Here is a 20000-nt window from a genome sequence, read left to right on the forward strand (position 1 = left end):
GTCGTTTCCCCGACCCACCAGAGGTTCCAACACCCTGGAGCACAACAGAAAAAGACTCTTCTCTGTTCTCACACATCATAGTTACCATGCTGCATTGAAGTGCCCTTGAGCAAGGCCCCTTAACCTGAATTACTCCAGTGAAGCTGCTCAGTGGAGACACTCCATTGTTTCTCTGACTCCCAGAGCTCCTTCATCTCCCACTCCGCTGTTTTCCCACGTGACGTGAAGAAGAGGAGCCGGGTTTCGTACTCACCACCTAAAGCTTGCTTCATCACAAAATCCATGGTTGCAGCTGATTGGTTCAGTTGTGGTTCTCAGAGCCGGAAGAGAGCTGAGCATGTAGCCACCAGGCCGGAGGATCTTCCTCTTCCTCTTCCTCTGTCCTGATGCTGCGCGTCTTCTGCACCTGAGAGAGAAGAGAAGTTGAAACAATTTAATATGCATTTATGAAACTAATAATCGTGTTCATATAATTGGTTCATTGCTCCTGCTTTGAGGAAGTGTTTCATCTCCTGCACGTCACTAACTGCATCGACAGATCTGCAGTGGAACCTGCGGTATCGGACGGTGTTAAAACAACAGATAATGGGATCTTCTTAACACGCTTTACCCCCCGTGACAGGAATCCTGTTCAGGACAAGCACTCGAATCGATTCCGAGGCCGAGTCGCTCATCTGCCTGCAACTCAAGAGCAGCGGATCAATCACCTTCTGTTGCCAACAGCCCGTAAATAATTCATGGCAGAATGAAATGATACGACTGTTTTGTGTTTCTCTAACATACACGACTCACATCCCACACGTGTACTTGTATGTTCAGAGGAATCAGCTCACGTCCGCTCACAGAAACTCGCACTCGCACGGAGGGAGATCCTCTCAAATGCAACAAATCCCAGTCACATCCGTATTCGCTCATCAATATTTCATAAAGTCCGACAGTCACAGTTTCCCACTTCCTCCGGCTCCCTCCTCCCTGTGAAGAGAACCTCTGCACGTCATCGAGCTTCCTGCGTCCACATCCCCGGAGAATACCAGATTTGACATGTATGTGCAGCCCTTTTGAAAAAACCTGTCGGTGTGTGAAGAGTCGCTTTAACACACAGACCGTAAATACAAATAGACGTGATCGGCCCCTGCCTCCTCCATGTTAGCAGATGAGACGTGGACCAAACTATTTAAAAAATAAAACGTAACAACCAAACTGTACGTCAATGGTCCCTTTAAAAATTCAAAACGTTGCTCATGTTAGCATGTGACAAAATGTCAGCTTAATTTCTAGATAGTGGGAGGAAGTGGAGACGTGTCGTCCATCTTTATTTACAGTTTGTGGTTGAGTCCTGTCTCTCATTGGTTGAGACACTCACTGTGTCCCTCTGATAAACTCTTCTCCTGCTCCACTGTCAAAGAGGAAATCTTCCACATTTATTGCAGCCGGCGAACCAGCACAGCATTTTTCCATTTTATCGAGGCACGTCCCTCCCGCTCTCCTCCCGCCGAGCGTCCCGGTGTCATTTCGCTACACGCCAATATTTGGCGGCGGTGAATAGAGGCGGGATGAGATGTGGACGGGACGGCAGGTTGAGCTGCACGGCTGATTCTGAGAGGAGCGACAGGGGAGACGAGGCCCGAGCGGCACGACCATCCATTTGTAAATGTGACCGAGCGCGTCAGGGGGGGAAGCACCTCATTTCCAACACAAACACACACACACACACACACACACACACACAAGATCTCATTAACAGCGCACAAATGCTACACACTGAATCTTGTGTGGGGGGAGTAAACTGTGTGTTTGTATAATTTGAGTTGTCTACGGATGCTACTTGAACAACAGACAGTTAAATATTTTAAAGCTACAGAATAAACTAGCAACAGTAATGAAAAGCTTTAACACCATTGTTTGTTTGTATGAAAATGTATTAATTAATTACATAAACCTGATTTGATTCATTTTGAAAGAACGCCTCTCTCCTCTCTCGATAAAGAAGCGTCTCTTCTTTTCTAATTTGAAAATATTTCTCTTTGTAAACATCCCAGCATTCACTGCGAGAGGTCAGAGGTCACGGTCACGCTCCCCATTCAGCTATTATACGTGTGAGATGACAAACGACAGAAAGCAAAAGAGAAAATATGAAAGAAGGGGTTTTCTTTCAAATGCATTTAGAGCCAAGGTTGTATTCCACTGCTGTTGTGTGTTTCATTGCAGTGTGTGTGTGTGTGTGTGTGTGTGTGTGTGTGTGTGTGTGTGTGTGTGTGTGTGTGTGTGTGTGTGTGTGTGTGTGTGTGTGTGTGTGTGGGGCCTGGCAGCAGAACATTTCTCCTTTCGTTACAGAAACAGACTCAAGGACACGTTAATGGAATAAAGGAAAGATTCTGCGTCAGACAAGGACATCTGGAAGAGAATGAAACAAACACACACACACACACACACACGCACACACACACACACACACTCTTGACATTAGAGTCAAAAATCCGTGAATCTGCAGCCTTGACTTTTCAGGATTTGTTCCTCTTCACATTCAGATCATGAGCTGGTGGGTTTGTCAGTGTTACAAGTTTTATAAAAATGTTCCGTACTATGATGAGCATTGAATTTAGTTTTAACAGCTCTCTCAAACTTCACTCCTCCACATCAACCTGTTTTAAACCTTGACGTTATCGTGTGCTCCTCTTTCCTCCTCGTCTTCAACCTGGCTCCTCTTCTCCTGCTTCGACCTGCAGCAGCTTGTTTCATGTCCCGATCAGTCGTCTGTCTCTCGCTCTGCGGGACGTCTCTCATCTCTCCATCCTTTCTCTCTTACTAATTATCCACCTTCCTGCTTTTATTGCTGCTTTAGCTCTCGTTCCTTTCTCCATGTACAATGCAGCTACACAATACACCCCCGACTACACACACACACACACACACACACACACACACACACACACACACACACACACACACACACACACACTATCTAATGCGTCTGCTTTTTATGGCCTTTTCAACAACATGTAACAATGAACTGTTTTCAGCACGAAGGCTTTTATCAGACATTAACTATGGAAAATGTAATATAATGTAATGTTTTAACATATTAAAGGTTCTTTTCAGGTTCAAATCATCAGATTCAAATTGATCAGAAACTCTGAATTATAGATTATAGATAAACTCACTTGTTTACATGTTCTGAACATCAAACTTTGGTCTAATTTACTTTATTTGATGGTGAAAATGATTTTAGAATCAATATGTGGCCTAAAAATGTGTCAGTTTTCAAAGATTTTAATTTTTTTATTTAAATATCATCTTATAATTTGTTTGAGTTTAAATTGTGACTCATCCTGATTCACCGTGAGGAAGCAGAAACATTTCTGTCCACCCCGACGACATCTACTCATCATTAAAACAGAGATGAAGTGAGAGTGATGGATTTCAGAGCAGCTCCGCCGCTCTCCTCTCGCCGCAGCCATCAGCCTGAACCTCGCCGTCAGGATGGAAACCGCCACCGCCTCAGAAAGTGCTTCTTCTGAGACAGACTGGAATAATTCATCACGTCTCATCCATCTCCGTCCGGATCCAGGAGGCTGGTGATGTAAGAGCTCATCAGGGGGCGGGGGGGCGGGGGGGGGGGGCGTCGGCCTGGAAGCTGAGGCCGCTCGCCACCAACTGAACTTCCTCCACTCGGGTGATAACAGTGGAGAAGCTTTAAAACCTTACATAACCCCCCCCCATGCACAAAGGGCCCAGTATACCAACAGCACCCAAGGGCAACCCCCCCCCCTCTGCTCCCATCCCCCAGCACCCAACCTTCCATCCTCCACCACCCTTTCTTCTTCTTCTTCTTCTTCTTCTTTTTTAATTCATAATCCCGGCGCTGGCAGCGGTGCGTGATGTGGGATAATGTTATCAGGGCCGGGCAGGACGCCGCGCTGATCCTATCCAGTTAATTGGAAGTTGTTTCAGAGTTTCACGACCGAAAGGGAACGAGAGCGGCTCGGAGAAGAAGAAATCTGTCAGAGTAACATGTTCGTGACGGGCGAAAGGAAACGTGTTCGAGGGAGGGAAAGAAAGAAAGAGAGAGAGAGAGAAAGAAAGAAAGAGAAAGAGAGAAGAGAGAAAGAAGAGAAAGAAAAAGAAGAAAGAGAGAAAGAAGAAAGAGGAGAAAGAGAGAAAGAGAGAGAGAGAGAAAGAAAGAAAGAGAGAAAGAGAGAAGGGAGATTAAAGCTTTAAATGGGTGTGATGACAGGTCCATTACAGGAGGAGCGACGAACACTGGATCCAATTTGTTGCTGTTGCCTTTTTAAAATGATGAAGGAAAAACAGATTTCTGTTGTCGCGCAAAAACTCGTTACTGCAATTCTGCTGATTTCCTTTTGTTCTAGCTCCCGTATATATTCTTATTTGATCAAAGTCCCGTAAACAAAGCTAAAGCAGTCGTCCACCTTTCCTCTAATACCTGCTATGTTCTCTCAGCTTCAACCCTGTTGATTTAAAAGATTACAGAATAAAGATTAACTTAATTAAAAGGCTCAGTGTAATTTCTAACAACCAGGAGGAAATGCGGCATTTATTACGGACTATGAATTGTCAGTAATGACCACCAGGGGGCGACTCCACTGGTTGTTTCTATAGAAAGTGACTCTACTTCTCACTTTATAACATCAGTAAACATTTCCCTAATGAGTTTATGACTCAATCTGTAGTTTCAAGACAAATTAAGGTCTATTTAGATTTGAATACACCATAAAGCACTGTTGGTATTTGGGGAGTGGATTGACATGTGATTGACAGCTAGTACCGTCCAATGGGTGGAGGTTGCAGCCCGTTAAATGTGGTTACTTCTGGAGTAACTGGAGGCTTCGACGCAGCAGCTCACAAACCGACTGGGTGAAAAGAAACACATCAGAAAGTTCCTCTGGTCGAAGGTCATTGGCCCTGAAGCCGTTTGTTCTCACTGCTCCTCCTCACGCTCCAGAATGAACCTTCATGCTGCAGTAATCGTCTGTTTCATGGTTCGTGCAACATATGAGTCAACATGCGAAACTTCACTTCCACCCAAACAGCTAATGGTGCATTGATGTGGTGTCGGAATAATCAGAGAAACTAGTTCCAGGCTGGAAAAATGACGGTTAAAAGGAAATGATATAAGAACCTTTGAACTACTGCAAATTCACGTACTGCACGTGAACGTTTAGTTTGTTATATGTTTGTAAAAGCAGTCACACTCATGACAAGTTCAACAATATCTAATCTGAGACATACAGCTCAAAGTACAACACACATTTTCCACGACTTAAAAGCACCTGAACAAACCAAAGAAGGAGAATAACTGCACGGGGTAACGCACAGATTCAGGAGACTGGAGCATCCGAGGAGCAGTCGAATGCAGCTTCAGCTCAAGATCAAAATAAAGGTTTAAAAACACCTGACGTCCAGTTCTTTGGAGAGTCGTTGGCAGAAGATAAATCACCGGTGAAATGACCCTGTCGCCTTTAAACCAGTTCTCAAGGAGGTCGGCCACACACACACACACACACACACACACACACACACACACACACACACACAGACACACACACACACAGACACACACACAGCGCCCCAGCGAGCCTTTCACCCTCTGCCTGACGAGCCGACCCTGGGGACACTCGGCCGGACCTGAATGGGTAAATCAATACAACGAGCAGGATGAATGAACCAAGATGGATCCGTGACAGGAGCCGTTTTCACACCAGGTCCGAGCGACTCCATCGGAGCTTCGTCTTCCTCTGTCAGCGGACAGGAAACAGAGACATCACGGGACCACAGATCTTACAAGGTTCTGGATCCGCTGGTTCAGGATCAGATTTAGATCAAAGATACAGATGTTTGGTTTGTTCTTTTCAAAATATTTAAACGCCTTTCACTGAGCAGCAGCGCCCTCTACATGTACTGATTCACTCTGTTGGGTTCCGTGTCCCAGAAAAATCAAACAAAACTGAAGAAGAAAAACACAACTGAACTCTGGAGATTACCCATGATCCTCTGCTTCCTGACCCTGAAGAGCTGCTGCTGTAACAAATCCACCAAACTCTGTTCTGAATTCTTCATGTTTTAACAGTTTCCTGCTGAATATTGGAGATAAACTCTGGTTTTTAATAACTTCTGAGTGTTTTTAACTGATCTCGGTTCAGCTTCACTCTTCACCTGGAGCTGGTTGTGGCAGTTGAAGCTGACTCTCAGTCAGTTCTTCTCACAGGAGATGGAACCCACTCAGCAGAGTCACAGAGAACAGACGTTCAGGGAGAGAAGGAGGAAACTTTCTCCACAGAAGGTTTTTTGTTCGCTCCCTCGTCACCTCACCTTCGACCACTTTCTTGTTTCTCCACCGTTCACACATGAATAAATAAAGTCTCTCACACACACGTAGTAGAAAATGTGGACAAACATCTTCCATCTTGTTTCTCGGGGCTGAAATCCTGCAGCTCTTTGTGCGAAATTCATGATGCAAAAGTCACCAAAGACAGAAAATACATTTCGGAGACGTTGGCGGATGAATTAATGATGAGCTGCTCACGCCGGGGCCTCGCTCTCAGATCTGCCGGGCAGCGCCGGGGCCATTATTTATTCATGTGACTTAGTCGCTGATAAATTATTCCCTCAGCACAGACTGCAAGGCAGAGGAGGGATACATGACTGCATTTCATTTCTCTTCTTTGAAAGTGACCGAACCCACTCGCACGTTCGACTTCTGCAGAATTATGCCACAATTTTAAAATACATATTTTGGTTTATTTGAGGATTTCCTTGAGACAGATTTTCTAGAGAATTTGCTGAAGTTGAGTCAGAACAGCTGTTTTTCACTGATCTGTCGTCTGCAGATTTATTTGTCGGCCTTTTCTTTCAGCTGCTTGTTCCTCAGGTCATTTGTTTCTGTCTCAGACTTTTTATTACACCTCTTGGCGTTTTGTTGATGTGGTTAATCTTTGTGTTTCTACTCTGCGGTGACAGATCATTTCTTTGGTTCGGTTTCGATGTTTGATTTGTAAAAAAAAACAACAAATTCAAAGTTAGCTCATGAACCATCAGTGTGTGTTTGGGTTGTTGTTGGTTTTAAACAGTTAAATGTAAAAGAGAAACCTGGTTTATGTCACTCAGGGAATGAGAGGAACCAGATTCCCCAGCGTTCCCTTGAGATTCCATATTTCTGAGTCACGTCCTGTAAATGAATAACCGACCCTGTCTTTCCTCAAATTACATGATGGACAATGTGTTTTCTCCTTGAATCAATAAAACACTCCATTGATTTATGTTGTAATTAAATCCTCCTGCTCACTTTAAATTTAGCCTTCAGGTTTAATCATTTGTTTCAGATTAAAAACTGAAATCGAAGCAGCTCCAGAGAAACAACTTCAAAACGTTGAATCCTGCGTTTCACACAAACACAAACTAACCTGAACCCGTCTTTAACTGGACAAAGAGTTTGTCACAAAAAAAGAAACAGACTTCCACGACTGTAAGTGATGATGATGATGAGATGAAGAGGAGGAGAGAGAGCGGGCGACAGAGCAGCAGCTGAAACCCTCTGTGTTGAATATGATGTAATAAATGGAGCAATTAGCTGCTGCGGTACGGAGCGTCCACTCTGCCACCTGTTCACAGGACAAACACTGAAATCGATACGAGTCCCAGAGCCGCCGCTGCTCCGCCGTCAGCCAATAGACAAAGCATCCAGTCAGCCTGACGGGGAACGAGCCGGGGATTCACCATGTTTATACCTATCAGGTATTTACCTCCGGTCACCTGATCCTGCTGCAGTGTCTCTGTTCAACCTCAGACTCACTGGAGAGTAAAGACAACATGAAGGTGTCAGTTCAATCTGAAGACAAACTGATAAACAGCTTAATGTTTCATCTTTGTCTGATTTATGTTCCTGCGTTTTCAGCTTTAATGCGACATTTAAAACTGCAATGTACAAATAATGAGAGAGTGGACGTGCACGTATCTCTGAGAAAGATCCCGACACTCTAAGAGATGTCATTCGGTGGATTTGTGGATTTCTTCATAATAGTTTTTGTGGATTTGTGTGTCTTTGTGGTCATTTCGTTGTTTATCTCACTTGAGTCTTTTCCGTCTCCTTCCTTCGTTGTGTTGTGTTTTCCTGTCACCTTTCCTTCAGGTGAAGCACAGACACCCCTGACCTCATTGGGCCCGGGGCCTCGTAGGTCTTTTCAGTAAACCGTTCATGCAATTGGATGATCCATCGATCCATCAATCAATCAATCAATCTTTGGTCATTTATGGACATGTCAGTTGTCGCTGTCGTCTTTCAGGAGCAGAGGACGGAGCGTCCGGACAACGTGAACACTTCTGTTCCATTCACACAGAAACATGAAGCAGCTGCTTTTATCCTAAACTTCAAGATGGAAGTTCAGAAACAGACAAACCAGCGTCGTGAGGAGAAGAGAAGAAGAATTCATGTTCAGTGTAAAAGCAGCTGATTCTAACAGCTGGTGACATTTTCTGAGCAAACTCATTCTGCCTGAAGACAAAAGATTCAAAAAGACAAAAGATCCCGTGACACGTTGACCCCCCCCCCCCCCCCCCCCCCCCCCCCCGACAGAGAGACGCTCGTCGGCTGACATTTCATCATCTGATGATATTTTACTATTTACATTGATCCTGAATGTCATCATCCATCCATCTAACCACACATCCATCCATTCATTTGTCTTACTCGCTACCTAATCATTCAATCTCTCCATCCCTCCGTCAGTTTATCCCTCCATCATCCACCAGTCCTGCACATCTCTCCATCCAGGCTCCAACTGGTTCATCATCATCATCCTGGTTCATCTTGTCTACATCCACCACTCATCTGTTCATTCATCCATCCCGCTCCAACCTTTTCATTTGTTCCTCCTCCTCTACCTTCATCCATCCATCTCTCCATTCATGTGTTCTCCATCTGTTCAGCTTCCGTCCATTCATCCATTCACTACTAATTTCTCGATTCTAATGTCTTAATTCATTTATCCTCTTTTTATTCAGCTGTATCCGTTTCCCTTCTCCTTCATCCATCCGACACTTCATATTTCTTCCATCCATCTGTTATTTTACACCTGTCCATCACTCAATTCATCCATCCATCCACCCACCATCTCCATTTAGCTGTTCCCCTCCTCCCCTTCTCCATCCATTCATCACTTATTCATATTTCTTCCATCCCAATTTAGCTATTCTATCCTTTCCTTTTCTCCATTGATCCACCATCGATTTAAAATAGATTTCTTCCACTCTCCTGGTTTCCACCCATCCATCAGTCCATCCATCTCCATTTAGCTTTTTCCATCCTTTCTTTCTTCTACATCCATCCATCTATCCATCAATCTACATGTTCCTTATTTGATAATAATAATTATTATTAAAAGTAATTTCAGTTTAATTTTTGTTTGTTTGTTTAATAATCATTTTAAGGCAGAAAATGTTTTTATATATGATACTGTTATATTTGCTAAAAATATCTTTTGTGATTGAATAGTCATCAAAGTGTTGATCAATTAATGAACTAATCACTTCAGTTCTAATGTTCTGTTTGGTTCCATGGATAAAAAACAAAGAGATCATCATGTACTAGAGGACCCGGGTGTTTTAAAAGACTTATTATAACCAACATCAACGGTTATAATAAGTCATTATTTTACACTGTACATGTGTCATGAGAGGATTTAAAGCTCCAGATGTTATAAAATCATTTCATTTATGGCCAGTGAATAAATATTTGACACAACGTTAGATTCTAGCGTCATTATCTCGACACTAATGCAGAGTTAAAGGTCCAATGATGTCGTACGTACATCCCCTCATTGACTGTTCCGACCTCATCCTGTACATGTAGCTGCAGAACCCCCCCCACCCCCCCACCCCCGCTCCTCCCCTCAGGCGCTGGAGGATGGAGGGGGAGGAAGCAGGCGATTTATCACCAATGAGGCATTCGTCCATTTGTCTTGTGGCTGGGCAGCTGAAGGAAGAGAAGGATGGGGGGTCAATGGAAGACATGAAGAGGGAGGGATAACAAAGAGAGAAACCAGGGCAGAGGAGAGGGGGAGGAAGGAGGAAAGGATGGAGGGAGGGAGGAGATGATTGGGTTCTAAAGACGAAGGATGAAAAAGAGACAGAAAATGTAGAGGAAGGTGGAGGAAGGGAGAGAATGATGGGGGGGAGGTGGAGGAGAGAACTTGGAGGAGGAGGATGGGAGAAATGTGGAAAAAGGAGACGAGAAGGAGGTGAAGGAAATAGAAGGAGACAGTGACACATAGAGGGAGAAAGGGAACGATAGATGGAGAGAAAGTGATGAGAGAAGAAGGAGAAGGAGAAACAACGAGGCAGAGAAGATTTTTTTAAACCTCTAAAAGCTGCGAAGGTTCAACAAAAATCCTCTTTAGGATGAAAAGATACGAATGAAAGTTGATTCAAATACCAGCGACATGTTTTAACGTTGGAAAGAAGATGTGATGAGTTCTGGGAGTAAACGTCTGATTCATTTACTCATTGTAAAAGATGAAATGTGTTGGAAAACATCAGGTTATTTGATAAAGAAAAGTCAAAAGTAAAGGTTTGGACACTGAAAGGAAAGAATAATAATAAAGAGAATCTAGAGAATGATCGTGTTTCGTGTGTCGTCCACCGACCGAAGGAGAAGCGAGACGATCGAGTGAAGCTGCAGCTCAGTGTTTGTTCATCGACGTCCTCAGAGACCGACTCTACATAATTCATTAAGAGCTGAGAGGTTTGTCTCTGGTCGGACGGATCTGGGTTAAACTTCACTCAGAGCCGACATGTCGGGTTGTGCAGCATCGACGAGGTCACGACATCTTCACTGCAAACACGTGAACCTCAAGAGTTTCTGATCTACTGTCACTGAGCAGCGTTCGATTTATGACAAGATGTAGATTTAGTTTAAAGGAAAAAGTCCTAATATTTACTGAAACTGGACAATAATAATCCACATTGTTTAATTTTACATTTTGATTAAAAAAATTCAAATTGCATGGACTGATTTGACAAACTACATGTTCACATGAGCTAATTCAGCAAAGAGACACCTGGAAGAAAAAAGTATTTTCTGTTCAGCTGCGATCAAAGTTAACTTAATCAATTTAATAAAAGCATCTGCTTATCACAACTAATGCGTCTTTTCTGTTAGGCGCCCTCTAGTGGTTGTGGTAAGTATGACAGGTGTTAAGGAGCCTGCTGCTTCATACTATTTGTTTATGTCGGACACCACACAAGGATTTTCATATTCTCGTTGTGTGTGATAAGATAAAATAAAAAGATCGTATTAGACGGACGAGGACACAAATAAATGTTTGAACTCTACAGAAATAAACTTAATTCAAGATAAAGAATCATTCGTTTCCTCCTCCATTTTTTTTTGGTCTGTATTTTCTACGGCTCTTTGCACGGAGGAGTCAGATTCAATGATTTGTTCATACGACAGATTATTTCTGAATATAAAGTATTTTCTCTCTTGAGCTTTTGTATTTTCCTCGTCAATAAGCGCTCGCTCTCCCTCCGCCCCCTCCCCTCCTTTACTCCGTCAGGGTTAGGAGGGCCGTGGTAAGTGGCCAGCGGCATGCTGGGAGGTGGGCGGCGGTGCCGTGTGGGCGGAGGATCGCTACGTCTGCCAGCTGCTCAAGCACAGTGATGAATGATGCTGGGAGATGGAGAGATGCACTATAGAGGATGAAAAACACGACCACTCCAACCAGGAGAGCAACCGAGGGAACAAACATGGATACTAATGTATTTATCTTTATTTTAGGGCTGCGACTAATGATTATGTTCATTATTGTTTGATTTATTAATTAACTGATAATTGTTTCGTTTCCTGTGTCCAAGGTGACGGATTCAAATTAGAGTCCCACTGATTTATTGACTGTCTCTGACACACTGGTGTCACTGGTACCGGCATTTACTGCAGATATTGACGGAATAAACAATGTGGAAAAGAAACGTTTACATGAATGTTTTGTTCTTTATATTTGATTGTATTTTTATTATACTTATTTATAATCGAATCTACGGTTAAACTGTAAAATGTCAAGGCTCAATTATATTGATTTGTCTTGAGATGAACAACATCGTAGGAATAATGAGGATCGAATTTCAATGTTTTGTTTTGTTCAAATAAACAATAAGAAATAAAAGATATTAAATGATTGAAAAGCAATAAGCTGATGTTGGTTTTTAATAAATAACCTTTTATCAAGATTATCATCAATTCATTTTCTGTCAAATATCTGTCAACTTTGGAATCGTGGAGGGAACCTTCATTAAGTGTGAGTTATTTCACGTTTTGGCCCCGTTACAAAACCACAGACCTTGAACTTTGACCCTTGATGAGCGTTATCGTACAGAAACTCCAGAAAATGTCCAGAAAATTGCATCCGGACCTTTTCTGGAGTTTGTGTTTGTCATGAAGAAGAAGGAGGAGCTAACATCCCAACATCGGGAACAGTTGTGTGTTGTTGTGTTTCAGTATCATGGTGGAGGGTTTGGCGGGGTCTCTGTGGGTGTGTGGTTGGGGGGGGGGTGGTGGTATATAATCAAGTTACACTCAATATAGCTCTTCCTCCTCGACAAAGTGGATGTGACAGCGGGAACAATGGATGATTAGCATTAAACACCGAGCTGTGGCGCTCGCTGTGGGTCGCCCGCTGCCCCACGACGACAGGAGGATGTGCAGAGTTTAAAAATACTGAGCGATCGCAGGCGGCTGTCGGAGACGAGCACCTCATCCACTAGCTTTATTTAAAGCCAGTGAATTAGCCAATTGCTGAGCCTCTCGCAGACGACACAGTGAGATGTGGGGGAAGTGAAGCGGAGGTTTTCTTCTCATGTCTTTGCTTCACTTAGTGGCTGTAGATAAATAGGATGTAGTTTCCTCCGTCAGTCTATGAGCTGTAGATACAAGGTTTAAAGCACATGAAGCAAAAGCTTGACACGTGACATCTAAAGCCTCGTCGACACTACTGCAGATATCTCCACACACAAACTGGGTTTTACTAAATATCTCCGTCCAGACGAGAACACAAAAACGTAAACAAACACTCCAAGAAACATGCCGGACCAGTAGGTGGCGATAAAGTCGACGATCCGTCAAATACAACAGACGCTAAAACTAAAAGAAAACAATCTCTCTGGTGAAAAAGTGCTGACACACGCGTAGAAAACAGAGTTTGTGGAGATAAGAGCTGACGACGGTGTCAGGTGATGTAAACATGATCACATGACCTCTGCAGCAGAGGTAACATGTCACTTCCTGCTGCACCCGACTGCTCCACCTCTCACCTGAACCATGAGGAGGATCTGATGCTGTTGTGATCGAGTCTGTGCAGAAAAACTCCCGATGTGTTGTTCAGGTGTGAAAATCAAACTGCAGGTAAACTCCGAACCCAATTCCTTATCCGAATCCGCAGGACTCGTCTGAAAACGCGTCAGCATCATGGGAACTTTCCCAGTGTCTCCATCTGTGTCTAATCCAGTGTCTTGTCCATATGTGGCTTCTCTATAAACCCCGTTGTAATTCCTGACCCGTTTCTGTTTTGGACCTTGTACAGTGAGACGAGACGCTGCTGTCACGCTGCCAACATTGTGCTTCGCCTCACTTCCTGTCAGCGAGCGACAGAGTGAGGAGCTCCGTGATAAACGCGCCGACAGACGCCGTTAAACACGACTTCAGAGGCTTCGGAGGAACAGTGGCCGCTCGCCAAAGCAGCGTCGGAACGCACGGCAACTTATGTTCCCGTGCAACAAGAAGAGCGAGCATCAAAGTGGAGACAATTAAAAGTGTGAATGAAAGAGCCGGCGCACCGCGGCAGCAGAAACCGTCTCTTTGTTTTCCTCTGAATATGTTGAAGGTGTTCATTAGGAATTAAGTGAACTGGCTCCGCTCCAAGGCCGACGCCGTGTGGGCCGGACACAAGTTATTTAACTTAGCGCTGGAACCTGCTGTGCAGTTAATTAGCTGGGGATTCTGGATGGTGGGATTCATTACATGGCTGATTGAGCAATAAGTCCCTGCTTCTTCTGAGGGGTGACACGAGGGGCTCAGTGACGCTCAGGTCGAAGCCTCGTGCAGAGAAATCTGCAAAACAGCAAAGTCCAGATGTCTCCAGTCCATCATCATGATCATGTGACCGCTCAAATGTTTAAATGTTTAATGTTTACACTGAAGATAATATGGAGGACGTAGAAATTATTTTATGATTGTTGGGGAAACGTGAAACCACAACATCACACATGTTGCATCTCAGGAACAAACTCCTGAACCCTCAGACTTTTCATTTTAGCCCAAACCAAAATAACAGGAGTGAAAAGTGAAGTCACTGAACTTTTTTCTGTTCAGTGACTTTTGGACCAATCACAGGAAGTAGAGACAGCATTAAACAATAGAAGAAGAAGAAGAAGAAGAAGAAGAAGAAGAAGAAGAAGAAGAAGAAGAAGCTGCAGTCTTCACCTCCGACGAATAATGTTTGAACCACGAGGACGCATTCTGCTGGAAGTGATACCATCACGATGTTACCATGACAACCAATGACACCTCCCAACTGACCACACGCCCACGTCAGACGCCTACAAACCAATCAGAGTCAAGTACAGGTAGACTCCGCCCACGTAGGTGATTAGGACAGGACGTACGTTTGTCAGACAAAATTCTTTAGTCCCTAAATTACAATGTAAACCAAAACTAACAGATCAGATGAAACTATGGAACAAACATGAAGCTTCAGACTCTGAGGAGAGAAAAGTCTTTTCTAAACCAGCAGGTCAACAGTGTATTTGTCGGGGACTACTTCCAGCTGCGGATGAATCCTCACTCGGTGCCGTAGTGAGGTGCAGCAGGACTGTGTGTGTGAGACGGAGTCAGAATAAAGAGCGTGGTGTGTGTTCGTGGTGATGAAGGATCACGTCAGTGTGACTCTCTGCTGCGTTTCTATTAGTTTCTGTGGCTCAGAGGAACCAGAGACATCAGGCCGGAGATTTGTCGTCAGTGGGAGAGAAACAGAAAATCACAGCACACGTCCATTAATCTTCGGCTGCTCAGCGGCCGCGGAGGACGACTCCACGCCGTTCAGCAGCCAAACACCCCCCCGCTGCTGCACAAGCTGCTCTCGCCCCCCCGAAGTCAGCCGGAGCTTCACCGGCTGGCAAACGCTAACACGGTGATCCACGGCAACAGGTGCCAAAGGGTCGTTGCCGGGGCAACAGTGGCACTTTGGAGAGGAGCGAGGAAGAGGCTGACGACACAGGACGAAGAGTTCAGAGGAGTTTCACACGCAGAAGAATGAAATTAAAACATAAAGAATAAAACAACAAAACCCCCGGATTGTACACGATTAATACGAAACTAAAATCGCAGGTTTCTTATTAATTTCACTTTGCAATAAGGATTTTCTATCTGTGTAATACCAACGTCATATAGTCTGATGCCGTGTTTATCTTCTGTTTACATCGTACTTCTTATAATTCCTTGTGTTGCTCGTACTCACGTTCATAACACAACTACCCTTTCTTCTATTCTTCTATTGATAAAGCACAATGATCTATTTAACGGTTAATTACGAGCAAACGTAAAGATATTTTAGTGCCTGTCGATGAAAGAGAGTGAAACCAGAATGAAGAAATAATAAATATAAACCGGATTAGAAGCTGTTATTGCTCGAAGCTTGATTGACAGCTCTTTCAAAAGAGAAACTAATAGTAATCATAACTTAGTTTCTTTATTTGATGCCTGGGGCTCAAACTGAATACAGACAGAAGTAGTACTCAGGGTCCAGTAGCTGCCGTATTGTACTTTATTTATAGATTCGCAGTGTGTAGCTGTAGCTTTGTCGTCAATCTCCACAGGAACTGAGTTCAAACACAAGAAGAAAAGTCACTTTGGATTAAAGCTGCAGTAAAAAGAACAGAGGAGACAGGAAGTTTCAGCGGCGAGAGCCTGAAGAGACGCCGCGTTTCACTGACCTTTCACCCTCAGTCCATTAAACGTCTGAGTGGTCGTTAAAAAGCAGTACACGCCAAAACATTGTACAGTGAGTCATCAGATGTGAAACAAAGTGAAATCCATCACAGGTGCGAGACACATAATGAGCCAGAGAGGCGTCGGTGACTCAGACGCTTTTTAGAATGAGTCATTGTTTCACAGCTGATCGATGAAGAGCTTCATCAGCTGTGAGGCAGAGCAGGTACGAGAGTCGGGTGAGAAACAGGAGGAAGACGTCGCTGTCTGTGCCTCGCATGAGGCGTCGCTTCAGGGGCCTGAACGCAACACGAGTTTTATCTAAGAACTCACAATCTAACGTCTTTGTTCCCTTCGTCAAAGTGGTTGTGTTTTCACTCCTGTCTTTGTTTGTACAGCAGGAAGAGGCAGAAGCTACAGAACAGATTCCCACGACACTTCCTGGAAGGATGAGACATTTGCAAAGAGAGAAGTGGATCTGGACGAATCTGGTGACTTTACAGAGTTCGCTGAATATGAGATTAAATGATGAGCGTTGTGAAACTGCATCAATCACAAGCAAAACCCGAACCTGATTTAGATTTCGGCTGCCATCAGTTATCACCTTGTGCAGTGACGCACTTCTCCCGATGCTTCCTGGAAGTTCGGTTGAGCTGGATTTCATCTACAGCTTGATTTTCACTTTTGGGGAAGAGGAGGAAGTCGCAGGGAGACAGACATGGCGAGTAGAGCTGGTGGAGAGCGGCAGTGTCATCGAGCCACAGTTATATTAGTTTAGTTTTCCCTGTGATGTGAGACACAATCTGAACCTGACGGATAAATATACAGACGTGGGAAGAGACACTATCAAGTGTACGGTCCTGTGCAGCAAGAAGACTGAACGTTTTGATCACACCTCATACACACAACTACAAAAAGTAAAAAGGACTCTAGATATTCTATGGATTATTTAATTAGACTTCAAGTGTGAAATCAGGAGAGAGAGAGCTGAGGAAGACACGCAGCAAAGAAACAAACTCCCAGTAACTGAACTCTGACTTCTCAGTAAACTAGACGCTACCTTCCTGTCGTGTATAAATATAATATAGATATTATATTACAATAATGTATATATATATATAAATGTGTATGGATCTGTTTACTGTAGTTTAATCTCCATCTGACCTAAGAACCCGATGGTTTTATAATCACCAGCAGCTTCACGTTGTTGTTTCATTCTGCTTCCTGTCATCGTACCTGATCGTCCTCGTCTGCCTCTGAGACGTGAGACGTCTCCGGCGGCTGTGAGATCTAACGCAGCGACAGCTTCGTTAAACCGTGTGACCCTCATCTGTGAAAACCAATCAACCCTCAGCCTGCCTCCAACTCCGAGACTCATTCTCCCATGAGGCCTAGCATTTCCTGCTCGACTCCCCTCTTCCTGTCTGCTGCTCATGTCTCCGTCTGCAGATAATAGATGAGATTTTTAAATCTTTCATATCGCCTCATACAGACGGCAAGAGCAAAAAGTCCCTGAATAAATAAGAGAGTAAATCCGTCCTGTTGTTCTTTCTCCGGACTCAACCTTCAAGTACAAGTCACCTGAACGTAGAGAGAGCGAGCGCTGGAGAAAGAGTCGCAGCGTGAAACCAGCGAGTTCATTCTAAACAAAGAGCGACAATGGAACCATTTACTACGCTCCTCCGTCATTATCCAAGTTACGTTCACCGCTGGTGTCAAGGCTGCTGCTGCCCGGGTCACATGAGAGGAGCACATCCAATCAGGAAGTGGTAGTTTTCAAACTGTGGCGTTTCCCAAAGGCTCCGGGACGCCACGAGTCATTTCAGCCGACAGCAGTGGTGTCGCACGTTGTTTCATTTATTGTAGGAAATATTTTACAAACATATTTGGGCTCTTGTATTCACGTACATGTTATAACTGTGTTTTTTCTGTTGTTGTTCTTTCATGTTGTGCAGCTGACTGCAAACCTAGTTTCCCACCTGGGATAATAAACCACTGAGCAGTTCTGCATTTCACAACTCGACGTATTACCGTGGCTGTGACCTGAGGCGGCAGCAATCAGAGGAATCAGGGAGTTTCCTCCTCGTGTCGTGCACGTGCGGTGACTAACGAGAGCTGCTGGGGAGTGCGTGCACGTGCAGGTGGCAGACGGAGAGGGTGACACCGACACAGGGTGAATCCCTCAGGGACTCTCGCTGCTGCCGGAGGTTCTGCTTCACATTACAAACTGAGCTCCGTCACGTCGTTTCATCTTCGCTGCACATTTTCAGATCAGCTTCTCTTTTTCTCAGCCTCCAGGAACAATAAGGAACGTTTCACTGGTCGTTCTCCTCAGCTCCGTCGTCTGGTTGTGTCATCGTTGTGTTTCTCTGATGACTGAGTGACTGTTGTGGGATCATCAGGAGTTTGAAGGAACTCTGATCTTCTCGATAAAGACGGGAGGGAAATAGAGAATAAACTCTCAACCCTGCAGCTACTAAAAATACTTTATACATTATTGAATCATACTTCTGTTTGTTTGGGAAACGACTCAGAGTATTGATTGGTGTTTTTTTTCAACAGGCTTTTATCACCGAGATGGCACTTGTATAATATTGATTCATCAAATCTATATATTTTATTGTATTATAATGATATTATCAGTCAAAATGAAGCTATTTATATATTTGATTTAGGTTTTGCTTGCACACTTATAGATTTTAGTTTTATTATAACACACTAAACAAAACAGCTAAACCAGACAAATGGAAACTATGATTCAGTCACACATTCAGATGTCTCTTCTTTTCAGTTACGACTCGACGACAGCGGTGAAGACAAAGCGTTAGAGTCACAGCTCCACCTCGTTGTCACTCCAACAAAAGAAACCAGAGCGACTGCAGAGACAATCTGCTTCCTGTTGACACCAGCACACGTATGATCCGTGTGCGTGTGCTGGTGAAACACGCTGTCAGACATGTTACATTATGAGTTACATTACAGTGTCATACTTCTTATCGTAAGTAAGTAAGTAATATCCAGTATCAGATCAAATAAGATCCACTGGTCACTGAGAGTAAAACTGTAAAACCACTGAGCAGAGCTGCTTCACAACTGGATTCAGAGGATGTTTGCATCAATGTCAGATATATGTGACTGATTATGGCAAAAAAAAATACAAACATCATTTCACTAAAGTTCAGGAGGTGATTTTCTTGGCTGTATAATTTCTCCCTCTCCCACCAAAGCAAGACATTTACCACATGTTTTAAATGTCTGAAATATTAAAGCTGGCTGAGGCTGCAGGAGATTTCTGCAAACAGAAGAAATGAACACAAAGTCTTATTTTAAATTATGGTCTGATGTTATTAAATGCATCAGTCCAGCTTCTCTGTAGATTACAAAGGCTCCGTCCTCTCTCTGCGTGTGATTGGCTGCGAGGAGATACAAGCATCTCACACCCATTCTCACACACACACACACACACACACACACACACACACACACACACACACACACACACACACACACACACACACACACACACACCACCACCTCTCCAATACTCTCTGGCAAGCGTGTGCACGTACAGGCCACATGCACGTGCACAGAGACTTCTCCTTTCCACCTGTGTTTGCTGGATGCGCTCGCTCACTAACACCGCCCCTCTCTGCTGCCGCCGGTGCTTTACATGAAGCTAATCAATGCACTGGCAGCTATAAATAATTCACACTCCATCCATCCATCAGCAGCCGAGGTGAAGCTGCTGCTGCAGGGCCCTCCTCGTCCAGGGGTCTGCATCCTCCTCATCCTCAGTGGACATCATCAGCTGCAGGAGGAGCAGGAGGAGGGACGATGCTCTTCATCCTGCTCTTCCTCCTCCTCTTCCTCCTCCTCTTCCTCCTGCTCTGCCTCCTCCCTTCCACACCCGTCACACCCACATGTAAGACATGGCGGTGAAAGAGAAGATGCACCTTCACCTGGTGGAGAGGATGGATAAACACCGAGCAGCAGCAGGAGGAGCAGGAGG

The 20000-nt window shown here is 44.2% G+C and overlaps 1 protein-coding gene across 2 annotated transcripts in view; it reads right to left on the minus strand.

Annotated features, from left to right (window-relative positions):
• Positions 1-20000, minus strand: part of LOC117768822 (complexin-2) — a 30896-nt gene that overhangs the window by 10298 nt on the left and 598 nt on the right. Inside the window, exon 2 of one of the 2 annotated variants that reach the window (XM_034597191.1) lies at positions 254-393. In XM_034597191.1, the coding sequence (XP_034453082.1) occupies positions 254-284 (31 nt within the window). In that variant the 5' untranslated portion in view covers positions 285-393. Of the gene's footprint in view, positions 1-253; positions 407-20000 lie in introns of both variants that reach the window. The other variant, XM_034597192.1, reaches the window with a different exon arrangement.

The sequence above is a fragment of the Hippoglossus hippoglossus genome, chromosome 10 (assembly GCF_009819705.1).
Source record: "Hippoglossus hippoglossus isolate fHipHip1 chromosome 10, fHipHip1.pri, whole genome shotgun sequence".
Classification (NCBI taxonomy): domain Eukaryota; kingdom Metazoa; phylum Chordata; class Actinopteri; order Pleuronectiformes; family Pleuronectidae; genus Hippoglossus; species Hippoglossus hippoglossus.